Source organism: Haliotis rufescens, unplaced genomic scaffold (genome assembly GCF_023055435.1).
Source record: "Haliotis rufescens isolate VD_foot unplaced genomic scaffold, xgHalRufe1.0.p SCAF_16, whole genome shotgun sequence".
Taxonomy (NCBI): domain Eukaryota; kingdom Metazoa; phylum Mollusca; class Gastropoda; order Lepetellida; family Haliotidae; genus Haliotis; species Haliotis rufescens.
Window position 1 is genome coordinate 17,701,384 of NW_025963846.1, and position 12,074 is coordinate 17,713,457.

General features: G+C 43.8%; 1 protein-coding gene across 1 annotated transcript in view; it reads right to left on the minus strand.

Annotated features, from left to right (window-relative positions):
* The window catches only part of LOC124121333, a 63,948-nt gene that overhangs the window by 28,607 nt on the left and 23,267 nt on the right, over positions 1 to 12,074 (minus strand). Inside the window, exons 9-16 of the mRNA XM_048396936.1 lie at positions 10,743 to 10,771; positions 9,014 to 9,138; positions 6,067 to 6,187; positions 5,314 to 5,332; positions 4,810 to 4,847; positions 4,042 to 4,166; positions 3,481 to 3,601; positions 2,715 to 2,733 (exon numbers count right to left, since the gene is read on the minus strand). Of these exons, the coding sequence (XP_048252893.1) occupies positions 2,715 to 2,733; positions 3,481 to 3,601; positions 4,042 to 4,166; positions 4,810 to 4,847; positions 5,314 to 5,332; positions 6,067 to 6,187; positions 9,014 to 9,138; positions 10,743 to 10,771 (597 nt within the window). The remainder of the gene's footprint in view (positions 1 to 2,714; positions 2,734 to 3,480; positions 3,602 to 4,041; positions 4,167 to 4,809; positions 4,848 to 5,313; positions 5,333 to 6,066; positions 6,188 to 9,013; positions 9,139 to 10,742; positions 10,772 to 12,074) is intronic.

The window sequence follows — 12,074 nt, forward strand, 5'->3', positions numbered from 1 at the left end:
AGGAGCTATCTGTATCACCATGGCCTGTAAGCCAGGCACACAGGAGCACCCTGTATCACCATGGCCTGTAAGCCAGGCACACAGGAGCTCTCTGTATCACCATGGCCTGTAAGCCAGGCACACAGCAGCTATCTGTATCACCATGGCCAGCAAGCCAGGCACACAGAAGCTATCTGTATCACCATGGCCAGCAAGCCAGGCACACAGAAGCTATCTGTATCACCATGGCCTGCAAGCCAGGCACACAGAAGCTATCTGTATCACCATGGCCTGCAAGCCAGGCACACAGGAGCTCTCTGTATCACCATGGCCAGCAAGCCAGGCACACAGCAGCTATCTGTATCACCATGGCCTGTAAGCCAGGCACACAGCAGCTATCTGTATCACCATGGCCAGCAAGCCAGGTACACAGAAGCTATCTGTATCACCATGGCCTGCAAGCCAGGCACACAGCAGCTATCTGTATCACCATGGCCTGTAAGCCAGGCACACAGCAGCTATCTGTATCACCATGGCCAGCAAGCCAGGCACACAGAAGCTATCTGTATCACCATGGCCTGTAAGCCAGGCACACAGGAGCTGTCTGTATCACCATGGCCAGCAAGCCAGGCACACAGAAGCTATCTGTATCACCATGGCCTGTAAGCCAGGCACACAGGAGCTGTCTGTATCACCATGGCCAGCAAGCCAGGCACACAGAAGCTATCTGTATCACCATGGCCTGTAAGCCAGGCACACAGAAGCTGTCTGTATCACCATGGCCTGTAAGCCAGGCACACAGGAGCTATCTGTATCACCATGGCCAGCAAGCCAGGCACACAGAAGCTATCTGTATCACCATGGCCTGTAAGCCAGGCACACAGGAGCTGTCTGTATCACCATGGCCTGCAAGCCAGGCACACAGAAGCTATCTGTATCACCATGGCCTGCAAGCCAGGCACACAGGAGCTCTCTGTATCACCATGGCCTGCAAGCCAGGCACACAGCAGCTATCTGTATCACCATGGCCTGTAAGCCAGGCACACAGCAGCTATCTGTATCACCATGGCCAGCAAGCCAGGCACACAGAAGCTATCTGTATCACCATGGCCTGCAAGCCAGGCACACAGCAGCTATCTGTATCACCATGGCCTGTAAGCCAGGCACACAGCAGCTATCTGTATCACCATGGCCAGCAAGCCAGGCACACAGAAGCTATCTGTATCACCATGGCCTGTAAGCCAGGCACACAGGAGCTGTCTGTATCACCATGGCCAGCAAGCCAGGCACACAGAAGCTATCTGTATCACCATGGCCTGTAAGCCAGGCACACAGGAGCTGTCTGTATCACCATGGCCAGCAAGCCAGGCACACAGAAGCTATCTGTATCACCATGGCCTGTAAGCCAGGCACACAGAAGCTGTCTGTATCACCATGGCCTGTAAGCCAGGCACACAGGAGCTATCTGTATCACCATGGCCAGCAAGCCAGGCACACAGAAGCTATCTGTATCACCATGGCCTGTAAGCCAGGCACACAGGAGCTGTCTGTATCACCATGGCCAGCAAGCCAGGCACACAGAAGCTATCTGTATCACCATGGCCTGTAAGCCAGGCACACAGGAGCTGTCTGTATCACCATGGCCAGCAAGCCAGGCACACAGAAGCTATCTGTATCACCATGGCCTGTAAGCCAGGCACACAGAAGCTGTCTGTATCACCATGGCCTGTAAGCCAGGCACACAGGAGCTATCTGTATCACCATGGCCAGCAAGCCAGGCACACAGAAGCTATCTGTATCACCATGGCCTGTAAGCCAGGCACACAGGAGCTGTCTGTATCACCATGGCCAGCAAGCCAGGCACACAGAAGCTATCTGTATCACCATGGCCTGCAAGCCAGGCACACAGAAGCTATCTGTATCACCATGGCCTGCAAGCCAGGCACACAGGAGCTCTCTGTATCACCATGGCCAGCAAGCCAGGCACACAGCAGCTATCTGTATCACCATGGCCTGTAAGCCAGGCACACAGCAGCTATCTGTATCACCATGGCCAGCAAGCCAGGCACACAGCAGCTATCTGTATCACCATGGCCTGTAAGCCAGGCACACAGGAGCTGTCTGTATCACCATGGCCAGCAAGCCAGGCACACAGAAGCTATCTGTATCACCATGGCCTGTAAGCCAGGCACACAGGAGCTGTCTGTATCACCATGGCCAGCAAGCCAGGCACACAGAAGCTATCTGTATCACCATGGCCTGTAAGCCAGGCACACAGGAGCTGTCTGTATCACCATGGCCAGCAAGCCAGGCACACAGAAGCTATCTGTATCACCATGGCCTGTAAGCCAGGCACACAGGAGCTGTCTGTATCACCATGGCCAGCAAGCCAGGCACACAGAAGCTATCTGTATCACAATGACCTGTAAGCCAGGCACACAGGAGCTGTCTGTATCACCATGGCCTGCAAGCCAGGCACACAGGAGCACATTGCTACACTATTCCTCATTGCTACCACCCAATCTCGAATCTTAGCTGGCTCTTAGGATAAGATGGCCAGAATCCCACAAGTGTTTTTAGCCAGTTGTACAAAAACAGGAAACATTGGCTGATGCTTTATAAACTACACAGATGGTAACTGAGGTATTTTATATTTAATTACTGGTTTACAGATCTGCCAATCTTATACTAAGGATTGTGGAGAAAAGAAAATCAGTGATTTTATTAAAACCTACCTGTTGCAGCTTTTGTTAACTGAAAACAAGACACAGAAGACGTGTAATAACAAGTAACAGATATCTGAACAAAAAAACACACATATCTTGCAAACATCATATCAGCAGTACATGAATCATACAACGTTCATACAGATATGAAACAGTAAAATTCAAGGCCTTTTCACGGCTTTCAACCTTAATTTTCAAGGCTATTTTTGTTCGGTCATTAGCTTTGTCAATATATATTTTTTAATTAAGCATACGATATGTATGTATGTATGTATGTATGTATGTATGTATGTATGTATGTATGTATGTATGTATGTCGTCAAACATAAAAAGCAGCATGAACATCGCAAATTTTCTAACGTGATATATTTTCACATTCAACAAATATAAAACTAGTCTTAATACTTTTAATACCAAATATGTCTTTTTGTACAAAATCATTGCTTTTCAAGGTATTTTTGTAATTTTGACAACAAAATGAAGGGTTTTCAAGAGGGACGTTAAAATTCAAGGCAATTTTCAAGCCTGAATGAATCAATAAAACAATGTCAAACACACTGTCTCTAACAGGGATCCAAATTTCTTGCTTATGATGTTTGATTGGGTGGAGAAAAGAAAGACAGATGGTACTAGTTCCTACAAATCACCCCCCCCCCCCCCCGAACCACCCCACACCACACACACTTCAATGATTGTCAACACAACGTCCAATAATCTGGGGATTCCAATCTGGTCCTCATAGCTACAACCATAAGAAAGGAATGTGTATACTTACATTTTTGCCTTGGTCTGACTCGCGTACAAACAGCCTCCTCTTTTGCAGTGTGTGGGGCACATTCAGACATTTCAGAGCATCATCGTCATTGTTGTAGGAAACAAATCCATAGTTGTTGTTTCTGGAACAGAGTGAGATGGGTTTTACACTGAGCAGAATTTCAGTTTGGCAGCTTAATTTGGGTGGCAAATGATGCAACTCAGAGACATGTTTCACTTTGGTGACACCACAAGATTTGGTAGGGGGCTGACAAACCAAGGATCACATAAGGGAGAATCTTTGAACACATGGTCAGCAGATCCTGGTATAGCTAACATTTCTAAGTCACTCTACATAAAACAAACCATGCTGACTCAGACCAGCCTTATTTGGGGCTTTATATCCTACTCAGATACAGTATCCTGACTCCTTGCCAACCTTTATCTCCTTAGAGACGTGTGCCAGGCAGGGTAACAAAAAGTAATGTCTTTTGGTATTAACCATTTGGGAAGTGAGCCCTCCGGGCAGATGCTCTATCCACACAACTGACCACAGAGGCAATGGAAAGCTGCATCAACTTACGGCCCAATATGTCCTCCTAAGCTGCATGCATCAACTTTTCCCCACATCGAGAAGTGCTCAAACAGTTCGTCAGAAGTCACGCCAGTAGGTATGTTGGACACAAACAGCTTGTTCTTCCCTAAGGACTGCAACAGAGAAAATTATAGCATATACATTTCCCTGATATTTAAAAAAACTTGAAATTTCTTAAAAATTAATATTTAACATTCTTATTCTATGCACTATGCACTTCTTCGATCCTTGAGTGGATACGATCCCAAAACAAGTTTCCTACTTAAAAAAACACCTCACCCAAATACATCCATCCCAGCCTTAACCATGGTTACCATCACCAACAATGGTCTGTGCAATGCATGGATACTGGCAGCCTGATCACATGACATCCCCAGCTCAGTTATTCCCCTTCTTATCATTCAAGTGTGGAGAAGCTTTTTCGATTTGATGAGAACATTTTGTACATTTTTTTCTACATATGCTAGTGTAGACAGTTAACCTTGGATAACAAAAACACATAGCTTGTGATCAGTGCAGGATCCCCACCTAAAGTGCTGTGATTGCTGTGGTTGCTGTGATTGCTGTGGTTGCTGTGATTGCTGTGGTTGCTGAGATGTAGCCAGTGCAAAGAACTCTCTACTACCGACTTCACGCTCTACAAACGGAAGTGTGATCGCGAACCAAAGTTCGATGCCAGGTGATGTATGTATTGGGCTGGTGCAGCACTAGAGCATGTTTGAGCGTGTCGAAAGAGTGACTTGAGAACATACAAACCTTTAGAGATGATACCGCAGCTGATATTTTCTTTGGATCTGGAACCAAGAAACAAATAGCATCTACTACAAATGTTTGTTTTTATTTGCAAAATAATATATATTCAATTCTGTGGTGTGAGCAAACTAAAGGAGCAGATTGTCTGCAGAGGGATGTACCAAGTGATGAGGCCCAACCGTAGTCTGCTCTTAAAGATATGGGTGCTGGGAACCTAATCTCATCACGTCCAGTACAATCTATACAGGTGATGAGGCCCAACCGTAGTCTCCTCTTAAAGATATGGGTGCTGGGAACCTAATCTCATCACATCCAGTACAATCTATACAAGTGATGAGGCCCAATTTTTGCGGGTCTCGCCTCCAATAGTTTGTTGTCCCCAATTACGCCATTACAGTTATGAACTATGTCATCACATCCAGTACAATCTAATCAAGTGATGAGGCCTTATTGTAGCCCCCTCTTACAGACATGGGGTCCCCCTCCAGTGTTTTGATCAAATCGTACCTTGTACAGCTTCACTCATCTGAAATCAAGAAAACAGGAGATGCATAACAAGCATGATATATCAAACAATAGTTATCATTGTTAATAAATCAAAGAATACTACCTCTATTACATCAGGAGTAATCGCACCCACAACCCCAATTTTCTGCATCTAGATGTTAGATATTTGAACTAAGTGAGGTTTTTCCGACTAACACATTTGCATGTGATGTGGGTAGCATGAAACTATTACTTGCACAACTTATTACGGATAGGTGACAGTGAAGAGGCTTTCTGTAAAAAGTCTGACAGCTGAAATACAGGATTGCTGGCAATGATGTAATAAAGGTTTTGTATTCGCAAGAATTACCCATATCCCTGACCATAACAACCAGCTATGGCATCCAAGCTGTGAGTGAACAGTGGTGTCAGCTGTTGGGAATGTTATAATCTTTCATAATCTGTAAGTCGGATGAAAGGTCGTTCCGACGTGACCCCTAATGGGATGTCTTCAGATCTTTGTTTAGCGGTAGCGAGAACTAAGGTCCGATTTTAAAGAGATTGATTAGGTGGTCTCTTTGGACCAGCACTGGCTGTTGGGGACCAATTCCAACCCAATCCCCACGAGGTCCCAAATCAGGTAAAGATTGAAAATGACAAATCTGATGTTTACCAGTTTTACAGACATAGTGCTGACATGGATTAGAAACAGATGAATCAGGGATCCAAATCTGGTCAAAGCTTCAACTAAAAATAAAAAAGAGTAGCACTCACAGATTTGCTCTTGTCCGAAACGCGTACATACATCCTCTTGTCTCGGAAATTGTGGGTCGCCTTCAGACATTTCAGAGCATCTTCTTCATCGGTGTAGGACACAAAGCCAAAGTTATTGTCTCTGAAACAGACAGAGGGGAGATGCGATGACATGCATCACAACCAAGTCAGCGACCCTGACCACTCGATCCTATTAGTTGACTCTTACAGCAAGCATGGGTTGCCAAAGACGTATTCTAACCCTTATGTACTTCAGTATTCCCATTGGTGATTGTACAGGGCCTTTGTCGAAGTACAATGTGCGCCAGTCATTGACTGTGAATAACATTTTTGCAATCAAATATTACTGAAGAGCCACCAAGTGCAGAGATGGAATGTCTCTGGTCACGGATATAGCTTGTTTGAGTGTGGCTGCAGTACTAGATCTTGCCTTAGAGGTAGAGGCTTGTGCCTTTGACTGACGATGTGGATGAGCGTGATGAACCAGCTCCTCATGAGCCAGAAGGGTGCGACCAAACAGTGGAAGGTTCTTAGTGTCTAAGCACTCGAAGTAGAAGTACAGTTGGTGGGTTCGCATTTGCGTTTAGACCTTCTCAAGAGATGGCTTGAGAACAATGCCCTTGGGTCTGTCAGAGATGACTGATCTCGACGTGATAGCGCATCGGCCTGACCTGAATGAATCTCCTATTGAACAATCCTGTCAATCATCCCTCTCCTGACATTGCTGTCTACAATGCCAATGCCGATCCGAATCATCGAACCTACGTCGATTCTTCTGATGAAGATTCGTTGAGGGGTTCACCGATCCTGATAATCCAAGACAGGTTGTCGAACCTCTATAGATCCCAAGGAATTTTTTGTCAATTGTTTCATCAACTCCGTCCCTGGGACTCCCAAACCATTCCTTCCATTGGTCCCTAGTCCCTAGTCGAAGATGTAGCTGAGGTAGGGTTTAACAAATCAAGCCGAAAGTCATCATGTTTCTTAACCGATGATATTAAAGTTAGGCTGGACTTTAAAACGAGTCCAAACTTTCTTTTAAGGAGAGTAAAGGATCATTCAATGAAGCTACTCTTATCGCCCTATTCTACAAACCCCCACATGCTGCCTTCAACATAAAACTTCTATAGCAACAGAAGGCCCATGTTCGTAAAACCTATATTAATAGAGTAATATCTATCACTTACTCTCCTAGCATATTTCTTTGTTTATATTTCTTAGTCTGATATGTGTTATTCAATGTCATTTCATTCAGTAATGTATCCTTTCTGTAGAGGGTAAAAACATCGTCATCCAATACTGAACCATGTCAACAGATGACACACCTGTCGGACAATGAACAGAATTCCTGTCAGTCACAAGAGCTATTATGTGGATCGTTAGCAGAAAACGTCAGCTTGCAATGGAATGAACTTTCTTTTCTTTCTGTCCATGATAACAAATAAACTCCATAAACATTTAAAATAACTTTTTAGTATCCTTCCAAACACACGTCTCCTTTCTAAGGCAACAGGAAATAGAATAGGTTGGCAGGGCAGGTCATGTGGTCAAGCTGCATGAGATCCATGCATTGCCATAGCCGAGGGTGACAATGGTAACCATGGTAATGGCTTGCGTGTGTTTGGGGAGGTGTTTTTTTAAAGCTGTAAAGGGGTTCAGGGATCATTTCCACTCCAGGACCAGGAGACAACAGAGTGATAAAGTGTCAGATAAGATAAGTTTAAAACATTACATTTTACTACGAGTGAGTTAAAGTTTTACGTCACATCGGCAGTATCTCAGCCATATAGTGAAGATATTTTATTTTTTTTACTACGAAGGTATTTCAGTCAAGCTGTCGTGTGGGTAGGGTTTTGGCAAGCCCCCAAGCACCCTTTTATTTTATCATGGTGACAATAACTGGCAGCAGAAAAACTAGAGGAGGGCCCTGTATGCTGCATTCTTACCGAAACATGGCAAGTAGCCATGACATACCACACGGTCCTGTATTCGATGAAGCTGATGAAATAACATAAGTAAACAGTTGTCAGGAAGGTGTGGATTACGAGATTTATTGATACGGCGATAATATGGAGCCTGCGATAACATCGAGTCATACTATACATGCAGTTTGTTCCCTGGAGATTGCTTCACGGGACTGGTGCACGAACGATTTTTTCTCCATCATATTTTATGCAGGTAAATAATAAGTGAAAACGTCAAAAGTCTTAATTTGGGGAGGACAAGCGTAATAGCATAATTTTAGGCTCAAAGAGTAATGGCTGGCATCTCTGCAACTAAGTCAACAAGCCTGACCAACCGATCCCGTTAGTCATTACGACAAGCATGGGTTGCTGCACTCTCCTACCCAGAGTTCCATGCGGCCGGCAGCCAGCTAGCATAGTACCTCTGCCACAGGCCAGCGCCATGTGACGATTCGTCACATCTTTCACAGTCCATTCAAGATATTGCATATGATTTTCATCCGTTTCATGTTTGACAAGTCTACACATTTTCATAAACAAATGTCAAAGAATGGTTAACTTTCATTGAGAAAGTATGCAAATACGTAAAAATCTACTTGTTTTCGCGTAGTTATCCTATGTTTACATTGGTTGTACGGCTCCACGTGCTGTCATCGAAGCCCAACGGAGAGCTAGCGACACGGTCACTTTGATGCATAAATATATATTGTCATGCAACTCACTGTCGCAGTTGTAGTAGCATATCTATATAGTTATGCAAAACAATATGTAAAGCGCCCCCAAATACTTGCATTAGTCCGTTCTATACTGATTTCTGAAAAAGCGCGTTTGTTTACAAACAAGAGAAAAGTCCGGTCACGTGATATGCAAATTAGCCTGTGGCAGTGGTGTTATGCTGAGTCACCACTGCGACGGAGTGTGGGGTTGCTGAAGATCAATGGTAACCCAGATGAAGATGATCTGGAATGATTTGTCCTTCTTACCCCTTGTTGCTTTCTACGATATCGCAGGAGAATATGTTTCCCCACTGGGAGAAGTACTCAAACAGTTCCGTCTGAGTCACATCAGTAGGTATGTTGGACACATACAGTTTGTGCTTCTGTAAGATCTACAACACAAAATTGTAGCATATTGCAGTATTCCAGCTATATGACAGCAGTCTGTAAATAATCAAGTCTGGATCATACAATCCTGTGATTCATATCATGAGCATCAACCATTGCAATAGAGTTGGTTGGTTTGTTGTTTAACACCGCACTCAGCAATATTCCAGCTATATGACAACGGTCTGTAAATAATCAAGTCTGGACCAGACAATCCAGTGACTGACATCATGAGCATTGATCAACGCAATTGGGATCGATTACATGCATCAACCAAGTCAGCGAGCCTGACCACCCAATCCCGTTAGTCGCCTCTTACGACAAGCATAGTCGCCTTTTACGGCAAGCATGGGTTGCTGAAGACCTATTCTACCCCGGATCTTCACGGGTTCCATGCAATAGAGAAACGATCAGATGATATCAAGCCACCCAATACATTTATTCGCCATTTATGACAAGCCAATTTCTACACCCTGAATCTTCAAAGGTGTATAGGGATTAACAACATTTTGCAACATGAGGTAACGCTTAGAACCATACTGACGCCATACTGTGCAAAGGATCATGGGAAATAGGATGCACACATCATGAGTAATTCTGTGAGTATTCTTTGAAGCCACAGTACTCATTAAATTTGTGACAAAATATGTCGTACAGCCCATAACCATTGTCTTTGAAAACCCAGTGTTTACCTTTTCAAGGTTGCATGATTGAAAAACACATTCTGACTTTCATTATCCCAATATGTTAGGCAATGCTCTAATTGGTCAGAAGAATGTTTGTTCTGACGTGGCCTGTAATGGGATGTCCCAAGATCTTTTAGTGTAAACAAGAACTAAGATTGGATTGAACAGTGTTTAAGTCATAACATTGCATCTCTGCTTGACACTGGGTCTTGCGCACTCTTCCAAAATGGTGGCATAACTACCGCTAGGTGGCCTTGCCCGAATAAAGAACACAATAGAAGATACTCAAGGACGAGCTGAATTTATGAGTACTTTGAAGATGTGGAGCAGACTGAGGTTGATGGGGTGTTAGCTGCCTTTGCCCATTTCCCAGCTGATACAATCAAGAATTTCTTGTTCCGCTGTCGAACTCAGACGCCATTTTGGTTTGAGAACAAAGTGAACTCAGCCAGTGATTGGTATGATTGCAAGCGGATGAGAATTAGCACCCTGGCAAATCGTTGTACACTGCTTGCAAGCAATTGGGGCTTTGCAACGCACACCAGAAACTGTCAATGGAAATTAGATCTACCTCTTTGATGGAACATCATCATGGGTATGGAGCGGACAAACCAAACATGAAGCCAATCTGGGATTCAACCCTGCAGATCCTTGCATAACTAACATGGTGAAGATACTGGTTAGTCTTTGATGTATAAGAAAGAATAAATTTCATCTTTGTTTCATAGAAATACGGGCGGTCGGGTAGCCTAGTGGTTAAAGCGTTAGCTCGTCACGCCAAAGACCCAGGTTCGATTCCCGACATGGGTACAATGTGTGAAGCCCATTTCTGGTGTCCCCCGCCGTGATATTGCTGGAATATTGCTTAAAGCGGCGTAAAACCTCACTCACTCACTCACTCACTCACTCATAGAAATACATACGTCCATAACCTGTCCGCTTTTCCTTGGATCTGAAACACAGAAAGTTGTTTGTGGCAAGTCATCCAGTTGTTTGGATACAGTATGGAAACCCACCACTTGGTCTTCACGTAATAAGACATTACTTTATTAAAACAGGCAAATTCCGTTATTAAGCCCAAGGCTAAAGAAACGTGTAGTCCTGGTAAGTGTCTTGTAAACCAAAAGGGGCATCAGGCTTGTCCAGTGGTTAAAGCATTCGCTCGTCATGCTGAAGACAGAACGGTCGGGTAGCCTTGTGGTTAAAACCTTCACTCGTCATGCTGAAGACAGAGTGGTCGGGTAGCTCAGTGGTTAAAGCGTTCACTCGTCACACCAAGACTCAGGTTGGATTCCGGGCATGGGTACAATGTGTGAAGCCAATTTCTGGTGTCCCCCCGCTGTGGTATTGCTGGAATATTGCTAAAAGCGGCGTATAACCAAACTCACTCACTTACTCATGCTGAAGACCCGGGTTCGATTCCCCACATAGGCACAATGTGTGAAGACCATATCTGGCGTACCCCGCCGTGATATTGCTGGAATATTGCCAAAAGCGGGGGAAAACCATACTCACTCACTATAAGCCTACACATATATCTGGCATCAGTGTGTGTATATTTTACCGCCAATATACATCCTACCAAATAAGAAGTTAAAGACACCTATGACAGATTAACGATTGTAATATGAAAGAATAGGGTGTTCTACTTTTAGAGTAGATTCTAAACAGCTTGAAAGAGTCTACAAATCTACATCGAAATGCCGCTAAATGCAATAAACCAGAAATTGTTATCCATAAAGTTGCATGTTTTCTCATTTACTCACCAACTTCCAGAATGCCAATCAAACAGATATATTTGGAGTTTATATACTGACCTTACCAGAAAGAATTAAATTACACATTAGACACACTAGAAAAGTTCTAATCTACATTCTAAATCTAACATAAGAGAAAAATAAACAGGTGACACAAAATAGTATCTGCATTGCTTTCAAGACAGGTAATCAACAGAAATTCTATGGTGCTTGGATGCTGTATCATCAACTTTTCGAAAATGAGGAGCAGCTTTCAATTTAATTTTAGTTTTGTACTTAAGATTTTAATGTTTGAGACCATGTACTTTCCTAAACTGCAATATGATATATAAACAAGAGTGAATGTGTGAGTGAGAAGTATGTTATTTTCTGTATAAAAAAAACAACAAAGTAAGATGTACTGATAAGTTGTGCTTTATGTCATGGGCTTTCTGCTACCCTGGGCGGAAGCCCATTTATGTAACAGGTGTGTCTTTCTAAAAACAATAAAAGAAAAAA